Below are 12,376 nucleotides of genomic sequence, written 5' to 3'. Positions count from 1 at the left end.
CAGGAAATTTCAACAAAGTAAAAGATTAAAATAGAGTGTAATAATGCTATGATGAGGTACCAGGTACCATGAGAGAAGAGAAGCTTATGTCAATAGAGACCATGTTAAATTTGGCCTTATACCCAAGGAAGAATAATAAGCTCTGTAAGATTTTTTTTTAAGATTTTATTTATTGGGGCGCCTGGGTGGCTCAGTCATTAAGCGTCTGCCTTCGGCTTAGGTCATGATCCCAGGGTCCTGGGATCGTGCCCCGCATCGGGCTCCCTGCTCCGCAGGAAGGCTGCTTCTCCCTCTCTCACTCCCCCTGCTTGTGTTCCCTCCCTCCCTGTGTCTCTCTCTGTCAAATAAATAAAATCTTTAAAAAAAAAAGATTTTATTTATTTATTGAGAGAGAGCATGTGTGTAAGCAGGGGGAGGGACAGAGAGAATTCTCAAGCAGACTCCCACTGAGTATGGAGACTAGGGGCTGGATCTCACAACCCTGAGGTCACGACCTGAGCAAAAACCAAGAGTCAGACACTTAATGGCTGAGCCACTCAGGTGCCACCTAAGAAATAATATTATACACATTTTGCAAATGAGGAAATGTAAACTGAGAGAAATGAAATAACTTGCCTAAGGCTATGCAACCAGTAAGTGCTAAAACCAGGATTCAAATTCTGTCCTCTCTGGCACCAAAGCCTACTTTTAAATATTATGCCATACTGAAACCTAACTTACCAGGAAAAGATCATAGTATTTCTTCTTCCTGTAATTGTTTGTAGCAATTATACTTTACTCCCTCCCCCCAAAAAATCATTTTAATATACTCCAAAAAACACCTGTTGATATATTTCCCATTGAAACAAAAAGATACTACATAGAGAGGTGAATTTTTATTACTACCTTTCAGATAAGCCATGTTTTCAGATTTCCTATAGAACTGTCGAAGAGAACAATGGGGAAATTGCAAGGTTAAGTAGTAACAGAAAGGAAGACAACAGCAAATTTCACCTTCAGCTGAATATTGAAATATGCATCATTCCAACTGTAGCAAACTAGAAAAAAGAAAATGAAAAAAGAGATAAAACGTGGAATTTGAATTGTGGAAAAAATATCTGACCAGACCTAGAGCAGATCTAAAGATTATAAACATTCTGTAAATATTGGAAGGTTTACAAATTACTTTAGCATCACTGGGGCATCTGAGTGGCTCAGTCCTTTAAGCGTCTGCCTTTGGCTCAGGTCATGATCCCGGGCTCCTGGGATTGAGTCCCGCATCAGGCTCCCTGCTGAGCAAGGAGCCTACTTCTCCCTCTGCTTCTGCCTCTCTCTCTGTCTTTCATGAATAAATAAACAAAATCTTTATTTTTTTTAAAGATTTTATTTGACAGAGAGAGAGACAATGAGAGACGGAACACAAGCCGGGGGAGTGGGAGACAGAGTAGCAGGCTTCCCGCTGAGCAGAGAGCCCGATGCAGGGCTCCATCCCAGGACCCCAGGATCCTGACCTAAGCCAAAAGCAGATGCTTAACGACTGAGCCACCCAGGCACCCCTAAACAAAATCTTTAAAAAAAATACTTTAGCATCAGTGAAAGAGATAATACTCATAAGAAATGTTACCATAATCTATTTTTTAAAAGCACAGTATGGCATTTCCTGCCTGTAAGCAAATGTGTCCTTGCCATATCCGAGCAGGCTTGCTCCAGGAAGCTGCACCCAGACCACTAACAGAAGGGGACTGACTCTAAACACAACTTTCCTCTTCTTTGGACCAAAGGAAAAAAAAGTATTCTGATGATAAGCATTTGTATAGCACTTTCCTACTTACAAATTTTACATGGGCTAGAGTTTTATTTGGCCATCACAATAATCCTAAGAGGTGAGTATTATTAGTACAGTCATGTTTTAAGATAAGGAATTTGAAGCTCAACCTGTCAATTTCCTTTCGATAACTTAGCCAGCTAATGGTAAAGACTGGATTCCATCCCTGGGCTCTTCCCCAGTGTGCTATGATGTCATTCATTTGTTCCAAGAACACCACATTCATACAATGAAAAGAACATTGGATTGAGCTTCTGGTCCTAATTCTATCACTAAGTATAGAAAAGTGAAGTTTATATACATTATCTTATTTGATGTAGAGAAGAAATAACATATATTAAGAGGAAGGGAACATATTAAACCCCTTTTAGAAAAGGAAACTGGGGGCCCCTGGGTGGCTCAGTCATTAAGCATCTGCCTTGCCTTCAGCTCAGGTCATGATCCCCTAGGATCAAGCCCCGCATCAGGCTCCCTGCTCGGCGGGGACCTTCTTCTCCCGCTCCCTCTCCCACTCCCCCTGCTTGTGTTCCTGCTCTATCTCTCTCTCTGTCAAATACATAAATAAAATCTAAAAAAAAGAAAGAAAAAAAAAGAAAACGAAACTGGAGTTCAGATGAATTACTTGATTTTCACAAGGTCACCTGGTGGCATCATCATAAGGAGGCATGTAAACTCTTGTACATGTGGGAGATTGGCACTTTGAGGTATTGATTTTTCCCCTCCCTAAATTTGCCCATTTTCTTTCTTCTCATCTAAGCAGGTAACTGGTTTTATATTTTATTACCTGAAGGGAGGCATGTGCCAGGACAAAAACAGAGTGATTTTTAAATTATTCCTGTTTTGCTTTCCTGTAGCCTAAACTCTGAGTAAAAGAGTTTGCCACAGAGATGAAAGAAAGCTTCGCATGTACGTACAGAGAGAGAGATCTCCTAGCACCTCCCCAGTTTAGAAAAATATTTTCTTAGCTGAAGAAGAGAGAAAGAAGTCTTTGGATTCCAAGGCAGCAGGGATCTAGGCTCTGCTTCCTTACAGCATTGCCTGGAAGGCAGAAAGAACCCAGTAAGGAATGGCTTCGTAATTCTATCTAGGTAAAGAGAAATACAGAAATTCTGGGGGGAAAGTCCATGTCTGGGAAGTAACAAATCACTGCCAGACCAGAAAGAACTATCTAGACACAACTCATGTCTTAGGGATAAGCTATTACATAGGAGATGATCAATGACCAGACTATACCACCATTCCAGGTGGAACCCTACCATGATCCCAGAAAAGTAGGGAAAACCTCAAAAGTGATTGGAGTGATTTTGTCCACCACTCAGTGACTAAGAGTCAAAAATAAAGTTGACCTACAGAAAATGAATGGATATTTCTTACAAACCTGAATTTATAGACTGAGTCCATCTCAATGGTTAGCTAATCTTGTCCGTTTTAGGAGCCAGGTCTTCTGACTACTGGTCTAGGTTTTTTTCTCACAATATCACTGCTATTGATGATAATGATGATGATGATGATGAAGAAGAAGAAGAAAGAGGTCATGATGGTAAGTTGAAGGCAAAGAAAATAATGATCTGAAACAGCATCTTACCATCTCCCACATTGGTAAACCTCTACTGGTCTTTTGTGTCTCTTCTTAAATGTCACCTCTCCAGAAAGAATTCCCTGATTCCTCTAGATGAAGTTGGGTGCTCCTCATCTATGACATGACAGTCTGTTAACCTCACCACAGTGAAATTGCCTGTTTCCACATTTAACTCCTTAATAAATTTTAAGCATCATAAATGGTGAGTGGATAAATGATAGAATAAATAAATGGAAGCAAAGCTATTGCCTTAAATACATTCATACTTAGTTTTTAAAAGAATTTATCATTTATTACCTATAAAGGATTTTAAATAGAACAAAACAATTACTGTCAATGATAAAGATGTCGCAGCTCTCCAAAATGATAGGCCCCCTACAGAAACTTCAAAATCTTTCTAACAGAGTTAAGGCCTCAGTGGCTAGCAAGATGATGTCATCAGAAGAAATAGGATCCATAATCTTGCCATACTTACCCATAATCTTTGAAAGTTTTAACTTAATTCATTTTCATAGGACTTCCTACTTTATAATACATAATTCCTCTTAGTCTTAAATTCTAAAACAAATCAGGTCAGAATTGTTTCACAATGTAGGTGATTTGGCCATAATTCTTGAAATAGCTTTGAGAAACTTACTAAAAACTGAACATATGCAGAAAGCTTACTACTTGGAATTCAGAATGACTGACTGGACAGAAGAGACTGGGTAAAACTCATGATCCTTTGCTGACAAAGCAACCTACATTGAGGATACAGAACCCTCGTGCCTTGACTGATACAAATTCCTGAGCAGGAATTCTAGCTGGAGAACAGGTCTTCCTTCCCCAGTTTAAAAAAAAGATTTTATACATCTTAGCCTCATAGTAAAAAATATTTTATAATCACTAAAATGATTATATAGTAAATATTAATGAGAGCATATAATGAGAGTATATAATTAAGAAAGAAGGGTATTTTTATAGTTTGGTGAATATATTATTATAAAAGAGCAAGCAATTGATTGGTTGATTAGCAAAGGCATGAGTAAATTGAACGCTTTAATTCCTTGTTTTAAAAATCTAATATTTTGTGTACATCTTCCCACTGACTATACTCTTCTACTCAAGAAGTAACCAATGATAGGCCTAAAGGAAAAAGAAAATATTCTACCATATATGGAACACTTGGGCAGTTTCCCAAAAACCTAACAGTTCAAATATTTCCTGGCATCAGGTCATTAGCATATCATTTTCACACTCTCCCAATACATATGAATCGTAAAACAAATTCAATTAACAGATAATTTTAATACTATGTCTATTGTTTGCTTCATTACATACTCTTAATCAGTAGTTGAACACAAAAAGTATTCTTATGTTTCTCTCTCCAGATCGCTCTCTTTTTATGCCTCCTGGATTGATGAGTATTTTCCAACATTGAGAGTCTTTGGCATCATGGTTTCCAATAACTCAACCAAGGTCAATATGACCTTTTGAGGGATTTTTAAATCTAACAAAATCTTTAGTAAATTATCTATTTTACTTTAACTTGCAGAAATTGGAAAAGTTTGAAAATTATCTTTCCCTATCCCTCTCTGGAAAGATTCAGTTAACTCTTTTGAGTTTTATTGGCTGGGAAAAAGAAAAAAAACACAAAGTTTTGTGAAATGGAAAAAGTGTCTGGATATAATACTGGTATGGCAAATATGAAAGTTCAAATTTAATAAAATATATGCAAAACAAGTAAAATAGCCATTCAGGTACAATCAATTCAGGTACACATTTTCCCCTTTAAAGAAACTGAAAAGGGGCGCCTGGGTGGCTCAGTTGTTAAGGTTCTGCCTTCGGCTCAGGTCATGATCCCAGGGTCCTGGGATCGAGTCCCACGTTGGGCTCCCTGCTCCGCGGGAAGCCTGCTTCTCCCTCTCCCATTCCCCCTGCTTGTGTTCCCTCTCTCACTGTGTCTCTCTCTGTCAAATAAATAAATAAAATCTTTGAAAAAAAAAGAAACTGAAAAAAATTATTCTAGGAATTTAAGAACAGCTAGAGCTGTAAAGAGAACATATCCAGATAATGAAAGGCAAATATAAATTACTGATACTATAAAAAAGAAATTAAACCACATAGTACAAGAAACAGATAATGAAAAAGAAAACTTCAAATGAGGAAGGAATGAACAAAAGAGTTTTAAGAGGTTCCTTCGCCAGAGAGAGGAAGAAAAGAAGAAAAGCAAAAGTGTCACTTTTAAAAAGTATGGTCAACCAAAAGGAAAGACTGTGAACCCAGGAAACAACAATCTCAATTTCAAGGATGCCCATGAGATACATGGCAATATCAAGTCTTAGAATTCTAATTACACAACACTCTTTGGCTTCCTTTAAAAAGAACAATGTCAAAACATATGAATTATGAAAATGATAGTATTTAACTTTCAGTACTTGGTAAAAATAAGTTTATACATTATTACATTACCGAGAACAGCTGTAAAAAAGAATTTAAAGGAAATAAAGTGTTATATAAATGAAAAATGTCAGATAGACTTCTATATGAATTTAAAAGAAGCTAGGAGGACAATTAAAAAGATGGGGGTTTTTTTAAGATTTTTTTTTTTTTTTTTTTTGACACAGAGAGACACAGCGAGAGAGGGAACACAAGCAGGAGGAGTGGGAGAGAGAGAAGCAGGCTTCCCGCTGAGCAGGGAGCCCAAATGTGGGACTCGATCCCAGGACCCTGGGACCATGACCTGGGCTGAAGGTGGACGCTTAATGACTGAGCCACCCAGGCCCCCAAAAAAAGACAGGTTTTTAAACACAGAAATGAACATCAACCTCAATGTATTAAAAGCAATGATTTCTTACACATATTTAATATTACAGAGAAAAAAATGCAATGTACTAAAAAATTCTGTTGAAGTATATTTTATCATTAAAATAGCAACCTCCCACTGAAAACATAGAGAAGGACACAACTATCATTAGCTTTTATTTCTTATATTAATCCAACATGAAATCAGATTAGAGCAGTTCAACAAGTCTTGTTGAAATAGCCCCATCCAATACACCATGATCCTGTATCACATGAGAAAACGCTAATACAATTTATCTTGGATTGGCCCTGAATTCTCACAAATAGGTCAAAGATGTCCTAAAGGTTCAGGTGGGAGCAAATCAAGTTACTACAATAGATAAGAGAATCCTGAATGAAAAGCAACTGTTGGGGAAAAAAAATTTCTAATGAAGAATCTTGAAAAAACTGAAATCTATAAAAACGAGAGTGGGGTGGGAGAGATAGGAAATAATGTCTTACAGCAAAAAAGCAGTGAATATGAGGGTTTCAGCTTATCTAAGACCTAGTTCAAGAGCAGAACCTAAAAATGGACTTAGATGTCACACCCATTCCCACTTCCCACTACAGTTGTATGTTGCTAACCACACCAATCTCTTCTCTACTTTTACAATAACATATAAAATAAATACCAAATGAAAAACTCATGAAAATTTCTTGTTTCAATAAGAATATATTCAGCAATGAATAAACACTTGGTTCAAAAGGATAGTTACTGTTAAAATTACATTTAATTTAGTTCTTTCATTGTATCTACCACATGTAACAATGAAGAAAGAAAAATGAGTCAAGATGACAAAAGACACTACTCTCTGCAGAATAAATCTAGGTTATATTTTAAAATATTTGTTTCCCTCATATTTTAGAAGTAATACAAATAGTAAGCTTAGTCAATTAAAAATATAATGCATATGTCATAACATATTTGGCTAGTTTACTATAAGATTCAAAAACATGTATCTTGACACTAAGTAGTTTTAAAAGATTAAAAAACAACATAAACTGTTTTTCTAAGTAGATCAGTTCACAAATTACATAATGCATAGATTTTAGCATAACCCAAATATATACTTGCCTTGCTAATTAGAACTTGTTGATTCCTTAAAAAAGTTGGCCCATTACCACCAATCCATTATTAAAGAAGGAAGGAAGAAATGGAGGGAGAGAGAGGGAAGAAAAAAAGACGGAGGAAAGAAGGAATAAATAAGGAAGGAAATAAACATTAAATTACTTCTCATAATGTATAATTTTCAATCATGTCACTGCAATTTTTATAACTTCCTTCAAGGTAGGAACTTTTTAAGAAACTCAGCCTATTGGGTTTAGAAACATTAAGATCAACCTGCATACTGTTGGTGGGAATGCAAACTGGTGCAGTTACTATGGAAAACACTATGGAGGTTCCTCAAAATATTTAAAAATAGAAATACTATATGACCCAGGAATTCTACTACTGGGTATGTATGCAAAGAAAACAAAAACACTAATTCAAAAAGATATACGCACCCCTATGTTTACTGCAGCATTATTTACAATACCCAAGATATGGAAGCAACCCAAGTATTCATCAGTACATGAATGGATAGAGAAGATATAGTATACACACACACACACACACACACACTAGAATAGTATGCAGACATAAAAATAATGAAATCTTGTCGTCTGTGACAATATGGATGGATTTAGAGAGTACTATGCTAAGTGAATAAGTCAGAGAAAAAGACAAATACCATATGAGTTCACTCATATGTGGAATCTAAAAAACAAAACAATTGAATAAACAAACAAAAAACAGAAACAGACCCATAAATACAGAGAACAAACTGATAGTTGCCAGATGGGTGGGGGGTGGGGGCGATGGGCAAAATGAGTGAAGGGGAGTAGGAGGTACAGGCTTCCAGTTATGGAATGAATAAGTCATGAGGATAAAAGGTACAGCACAGGGAATACAGTCAATGGTATTATAATAGCTTTGTATGGTGACAGATGGTAGCCACACTTGTGAACAAGGCATAATGCATAGACTTGTCAAATCGCTATGTTGTACACCTGAAACTAATGTAACATCGTGTATCAACTATACTTCAATAATATTTTTTAAAGAACTCCTTTTAAAAGAAAGACACCTGCTTAGTTAAGTTATACCTAGAACATCAATTGCTCATCTTCCACCTCCTTCCCAGATAACTTTTTATCCAATTCTCTCCCCCGCCTCTCTCCTTTCTCTCTCCTCCTCGTCTCCTCTCTCTGCTACATACACACATACACAGTGTGTTTAAATTCAATTATTAATCTAAAATAAGGCAGTCCAGAAGGGACAATGTCCAGAGAACAATAAGGGGTAGAGAGAATAAAAACACATGGTGGGCGCCTGGGTGGCTCAGTCGTTTAGCATCTGCCTTCGGCTCAGGTCATGATCCCAGGGTCCTGGAATCTAGGCCCACATCAGGCTCCTTGCTCAGGAGGGAAGCCTGCTTCTCCCTCTCACACTCCCCCTGCTTGTGTTCCCTCTCTTGCTGTCTCTCTCTCTCTCTGTCAAAAAATAAATAAAAATCTTAATAAATAAATAAATAAATAAATAAATAAATAAATAAAAACACATGGTAAATCAAAGAGTCATGTCATTTATTGGCTACATTACTAAAACCATTCTTATTCCAGATAAACCAATTGTGTCAGGTCTAGACAGGTATGGCTCCAAAATCTCATAGAGAGTTTATTTATCTCAGTGATATTACAGGAGAGAGCAGGAGAAGGAAACAATCCCAGTCTCAAATCCAACACACAAAGGAACGTTTCTAGGTGTCTCAGAGGTTTTATATATCACTGTCCATCTCTACAGATACCAGGTGGATAAAGCACCTCACTGATTATAAGTTTCCTCAATGCACCTTCCAAATCCACAGGTAGAGGATTAAACATCATGCAGAGCCAGGTTGCCCTTAAACCTTCACCCTGAACTTTAATTTCAGTTTGTAGCAACTCACATAACTGGTCAGCACTTGGATCTCTGCTAGTCCCATATATGGAGTGCAAGGGTGTTTGAATAAATTTTGGTCAGCTCTTGAGAAAATTCGTTATAGTTGGTCTGATCTTCCACACCATGTCAAAAAAAAAAAAAATTGGTTTCATTAGGATCTTTAAGAACAAAGCTAACCTGGGGTAGATCTAGGTCAAAGTGAATTCCATGGCCCAACCTATAATAAACTATGCTTTAGAAAGCCACTGGATCTTGATCCATTCTGGGGAGGGAGGAGGGAATTAGGGGTTTACCTCATTTTGGAAACTTGCCAATCGTGTTATTAGATGATACATACATCTAGAAAAGCACAGCAGTTACCAAAGTTGTGCTTTATCACAAAAGTGAATATCTACCCTAGAGTAAACCCAAATATGAAATTTATCTTTTTTTAAGCTTTTTTATTTATTTTTTTAAGCTCTTATTTATTTATTTGAGAGAGAGAGAATGAGAGCTAGAGAGCACGAGAGGGAAGAGGGTCAGAGGGAGAAGCAGACTCCCTGCTGAGCAGGGAGCCCGATGTGGGACTCGATCCTGGGACTCCAGGATCATGACCTGAGCCGAAGGCAGTTGCTTAACCAACTGAGCCACCCAGGTGCCCCTGAAATTTATCTTTAATCAAAAGATTAATAAATCTATAATTACGTTCAGTGCAACTTTGTTATCTTTTACAACTATGTAAATCACTTGATAAATATTAAGTCCGGGATGCCTGGGTGGCTCAGTCAGTTAGGTGTCTGCCTTCAGCTCAGTTCATGATCCCAGGATCCTGGGATCAAGCCCCACGGCTCAGCGGGGAGTCTGCTTCTCCCTCTGCCTCTGCCCCCGCTCATGCTCTCTTCTCACTCTCTATCTCAAATAAATAAAACCTTTAAATAAATAAATATTAAGTCCACGAGGAAGAGCTCAAAAGTAATCTTTGACAAGCTAAGAAAACAAGCTGAAGAAAAGCTCCAATCTGTGGTATCAAACCTATGCTGATTATAAACGGTAATTTAGACAACCTGAGTTATGAAATCACAAATGTCTATAAATACTATAGTCTTACTTCATTATACTTTAGCAAAATATTACTGAATGAGTACCACAGAAAAGACAGTATTACAATAAATATTTTCCAAAACCCAAGCAAAATTTTACTCTCAAATGGAATACAATTTAAATAGCAAATACCAGAATCAAGAAAAGGGACAAACATATATTATATAGGAAGCCTCATAGCCCACCTTTCTTCTTGACTGGCATTCTTGGGTCTTTCCACTGCCACAGGATGCAAGATCTCTTTTCAGGTTTCAACTTGATCCAGCTGGACTGAGGCCAAGAGCCAGGTAACTGTTGCAAACCACTTCACTGTTCAATTTTGAAATCCAGGCTGTCTTCTCTTCCAGACAGAGAAAAAATGATGTATTTTTTTCCACAATTAAACTTTTGACACTGCCCAGAGTTTGGAAAAAAATAACCTTGAGTTTTTCAATTTTTATAAAATATTTATTCTGTTAAAAAAAACTGAGAAAACTATTGTAAGCATAGAAAATGTTATTAAAACTCCTCTTCAGACATCAACATTTTTGGAATTCAATGACTAAATCAATTAAGGCACAAACCAAATTTACACAGCTGTCTCATTACTCAGTACATGATCAAATTCAAAGATGAACTGGTTGATGATAAAGATCCTCAATTCTTCAGAGAAAAATTTAATCCCCTCCCCAACAAAAAATAACTTTTAAAAACCTTTTTGACTCTGGTCTCTAAAAAGATGGGTGAGTTTGAACAGTTTTCTGGGGCAGAACACAGACTGACTGAAAGGCCCCTTTTTATTTACTGGACCAGAAGTTCCAGATCTCACCCCCTCAGTCAGACAAGATCCAGCTTGCTGTCACTTTCATTTTTTTCTTCTGTACTCTCCAAGCCCCTCGGCTTAATCCTTAATGCCCCTCTGATTCTGATCCTCCCATGTATTAACCGAGAGGATTGAAAAGGAGGAAAGCAATCCCTTGGCATGGAGACATTAAAGTGACAGTGCTACTCAATGGGCACTTGATGCAGGATGAGTTGGCGAAGCAGATTTCTTCACACTGGAGTCATTCACATCATGCCATCTCTTCACATCCAAACAGCTCCCTATCCGGCGAGGAAAAACACTGAGACTGTTCGAGAGAAGTCAAACCTTCCCCCAAAGGTGTTTTCTGAGACGATGTAGTAGTATTAGGCATGTGAGCACAAGCTGTGCAAACGGTCCGCGATTTCCTAAATTAGAGTTCTGCTGCTTGGCTTCCACATCCACCCTTTGAATCTCTCTCCCAACTACCCACCTTCCTTTTGCAGAAAAGACAAGAAATCTCTCTGCTACCGCTGGCCACCCCTGCCCACACCCCGTTCCTATATAGAAGTGCACAGAAATGTCCTGCACCCTCCACGCGATGAAGTGTTTCCTCAGGCAGGAGAAACAGCAGCACTAGAAATTATATAACTCTCGAATTTGGCTTCTCTAAGACATGGAGACTGGAGGGTCGGGGGTTGCTGGTCTGGGAGATACTGCTGGGCACTAAACGTGCACAAAAGGGCGCCAGGCCTCCTCGCAGCGCCCCCCACCCCGAAATACCGGCTGGCAAAGGGGTCTTCTTGGGAAGTGGGGGGATTTTTCTCTCTGGTCCCTTTCCAAGCGGGGTGAAAGGATGGAATATGAGGGGACTAAAGACTGGGAGAGGAGTCAGACCGCTGAGAGGGGGAGAAGGCTAGTCGGAGCTGCTCTGGCGGCCGGTTGGGGGCTCTGGGGAGGAGGTGCCGGGGAAGCCGAAGCCTTAACACACGAACCAGGCCAGGGGGTAGAACTCTCTCAAGGAGTGAAAGGGGAGGGCAGGTCGGCCCCAGCTAACGGAGGTGCCCAGAAGAGAGAAAAGCGCGCAGCAACATCCCTGCGCTCGGACCGCCCCACGTACCCTCTCAGCAGGAGAGAAGAGGGAGCTAGGTTAACAAATAACAGGGTAAGGGAATATAGGGCTGACAAGAAGGCGGGCCCACGGGCGTCTGGACCTCCTCGAAGCCAATGAGAGGCCCTCATTTCTGGACGCCACGCCCAATCACAGCCAGGATGGAGGGCGCGGCTTTTGACTGGATCGGGGAGGGCCGGGGCTGCAGGCTAGAG

At 38.8% G+C, this 12,376-nt stretch overlaps 1 protein-coding gene across 9 annotated transcripts in view; it reads right to left on the bottom strand.

Moving 5' to 3' along the window:
* DLG2 (discs large MAGUK scaffold protein 2) overlaps window positions 1–11,859 on the bottom strand; it is a 2,208,086-nt gene extending 2,196,227 nt beyond the window's left edge. For all 9 annotated transcript variants that reach the window (XR_003517338.2, XM_027578649.2, XM_027578631.2 and 6 more), the window contains exon 1: window positions 10,455–11,859. Coding sequence is in view for 8 of the 9 variants with exons in the window: in XM_027578649.2 (XP_027434450.2) it covers window positions 10,455–10,473 (19 nt within the window). In the remaining variant the exon portion in view is untranslated. The remainder of the gene's footprint in view (window positions 1–10,454) is intronic.
* Window positions 11,860–12,376: the final 517 nt, after the last annotated feature.

Source organism: Zalophus californianus, chromosome 11, assembly GCF_009762305.2.
Source record: "Zalophus californianus isolate mZalCal1 chromosome 11, mZalCal1.pri.v2, whole genome shotgun sequence".
Classification (NCBI taxonomy): domain Eukaryota; kingdom Metazoa; phylum Chordata; class Mammalia; order Carnivora; family Otariidae; genus Zalophus; species Zalophus californianus.
The sequence above is the reverse complement of the archived record's forward strand: the minus strand, read 5'-3'. Positions and strand labels throughout refer to the sequence as shown.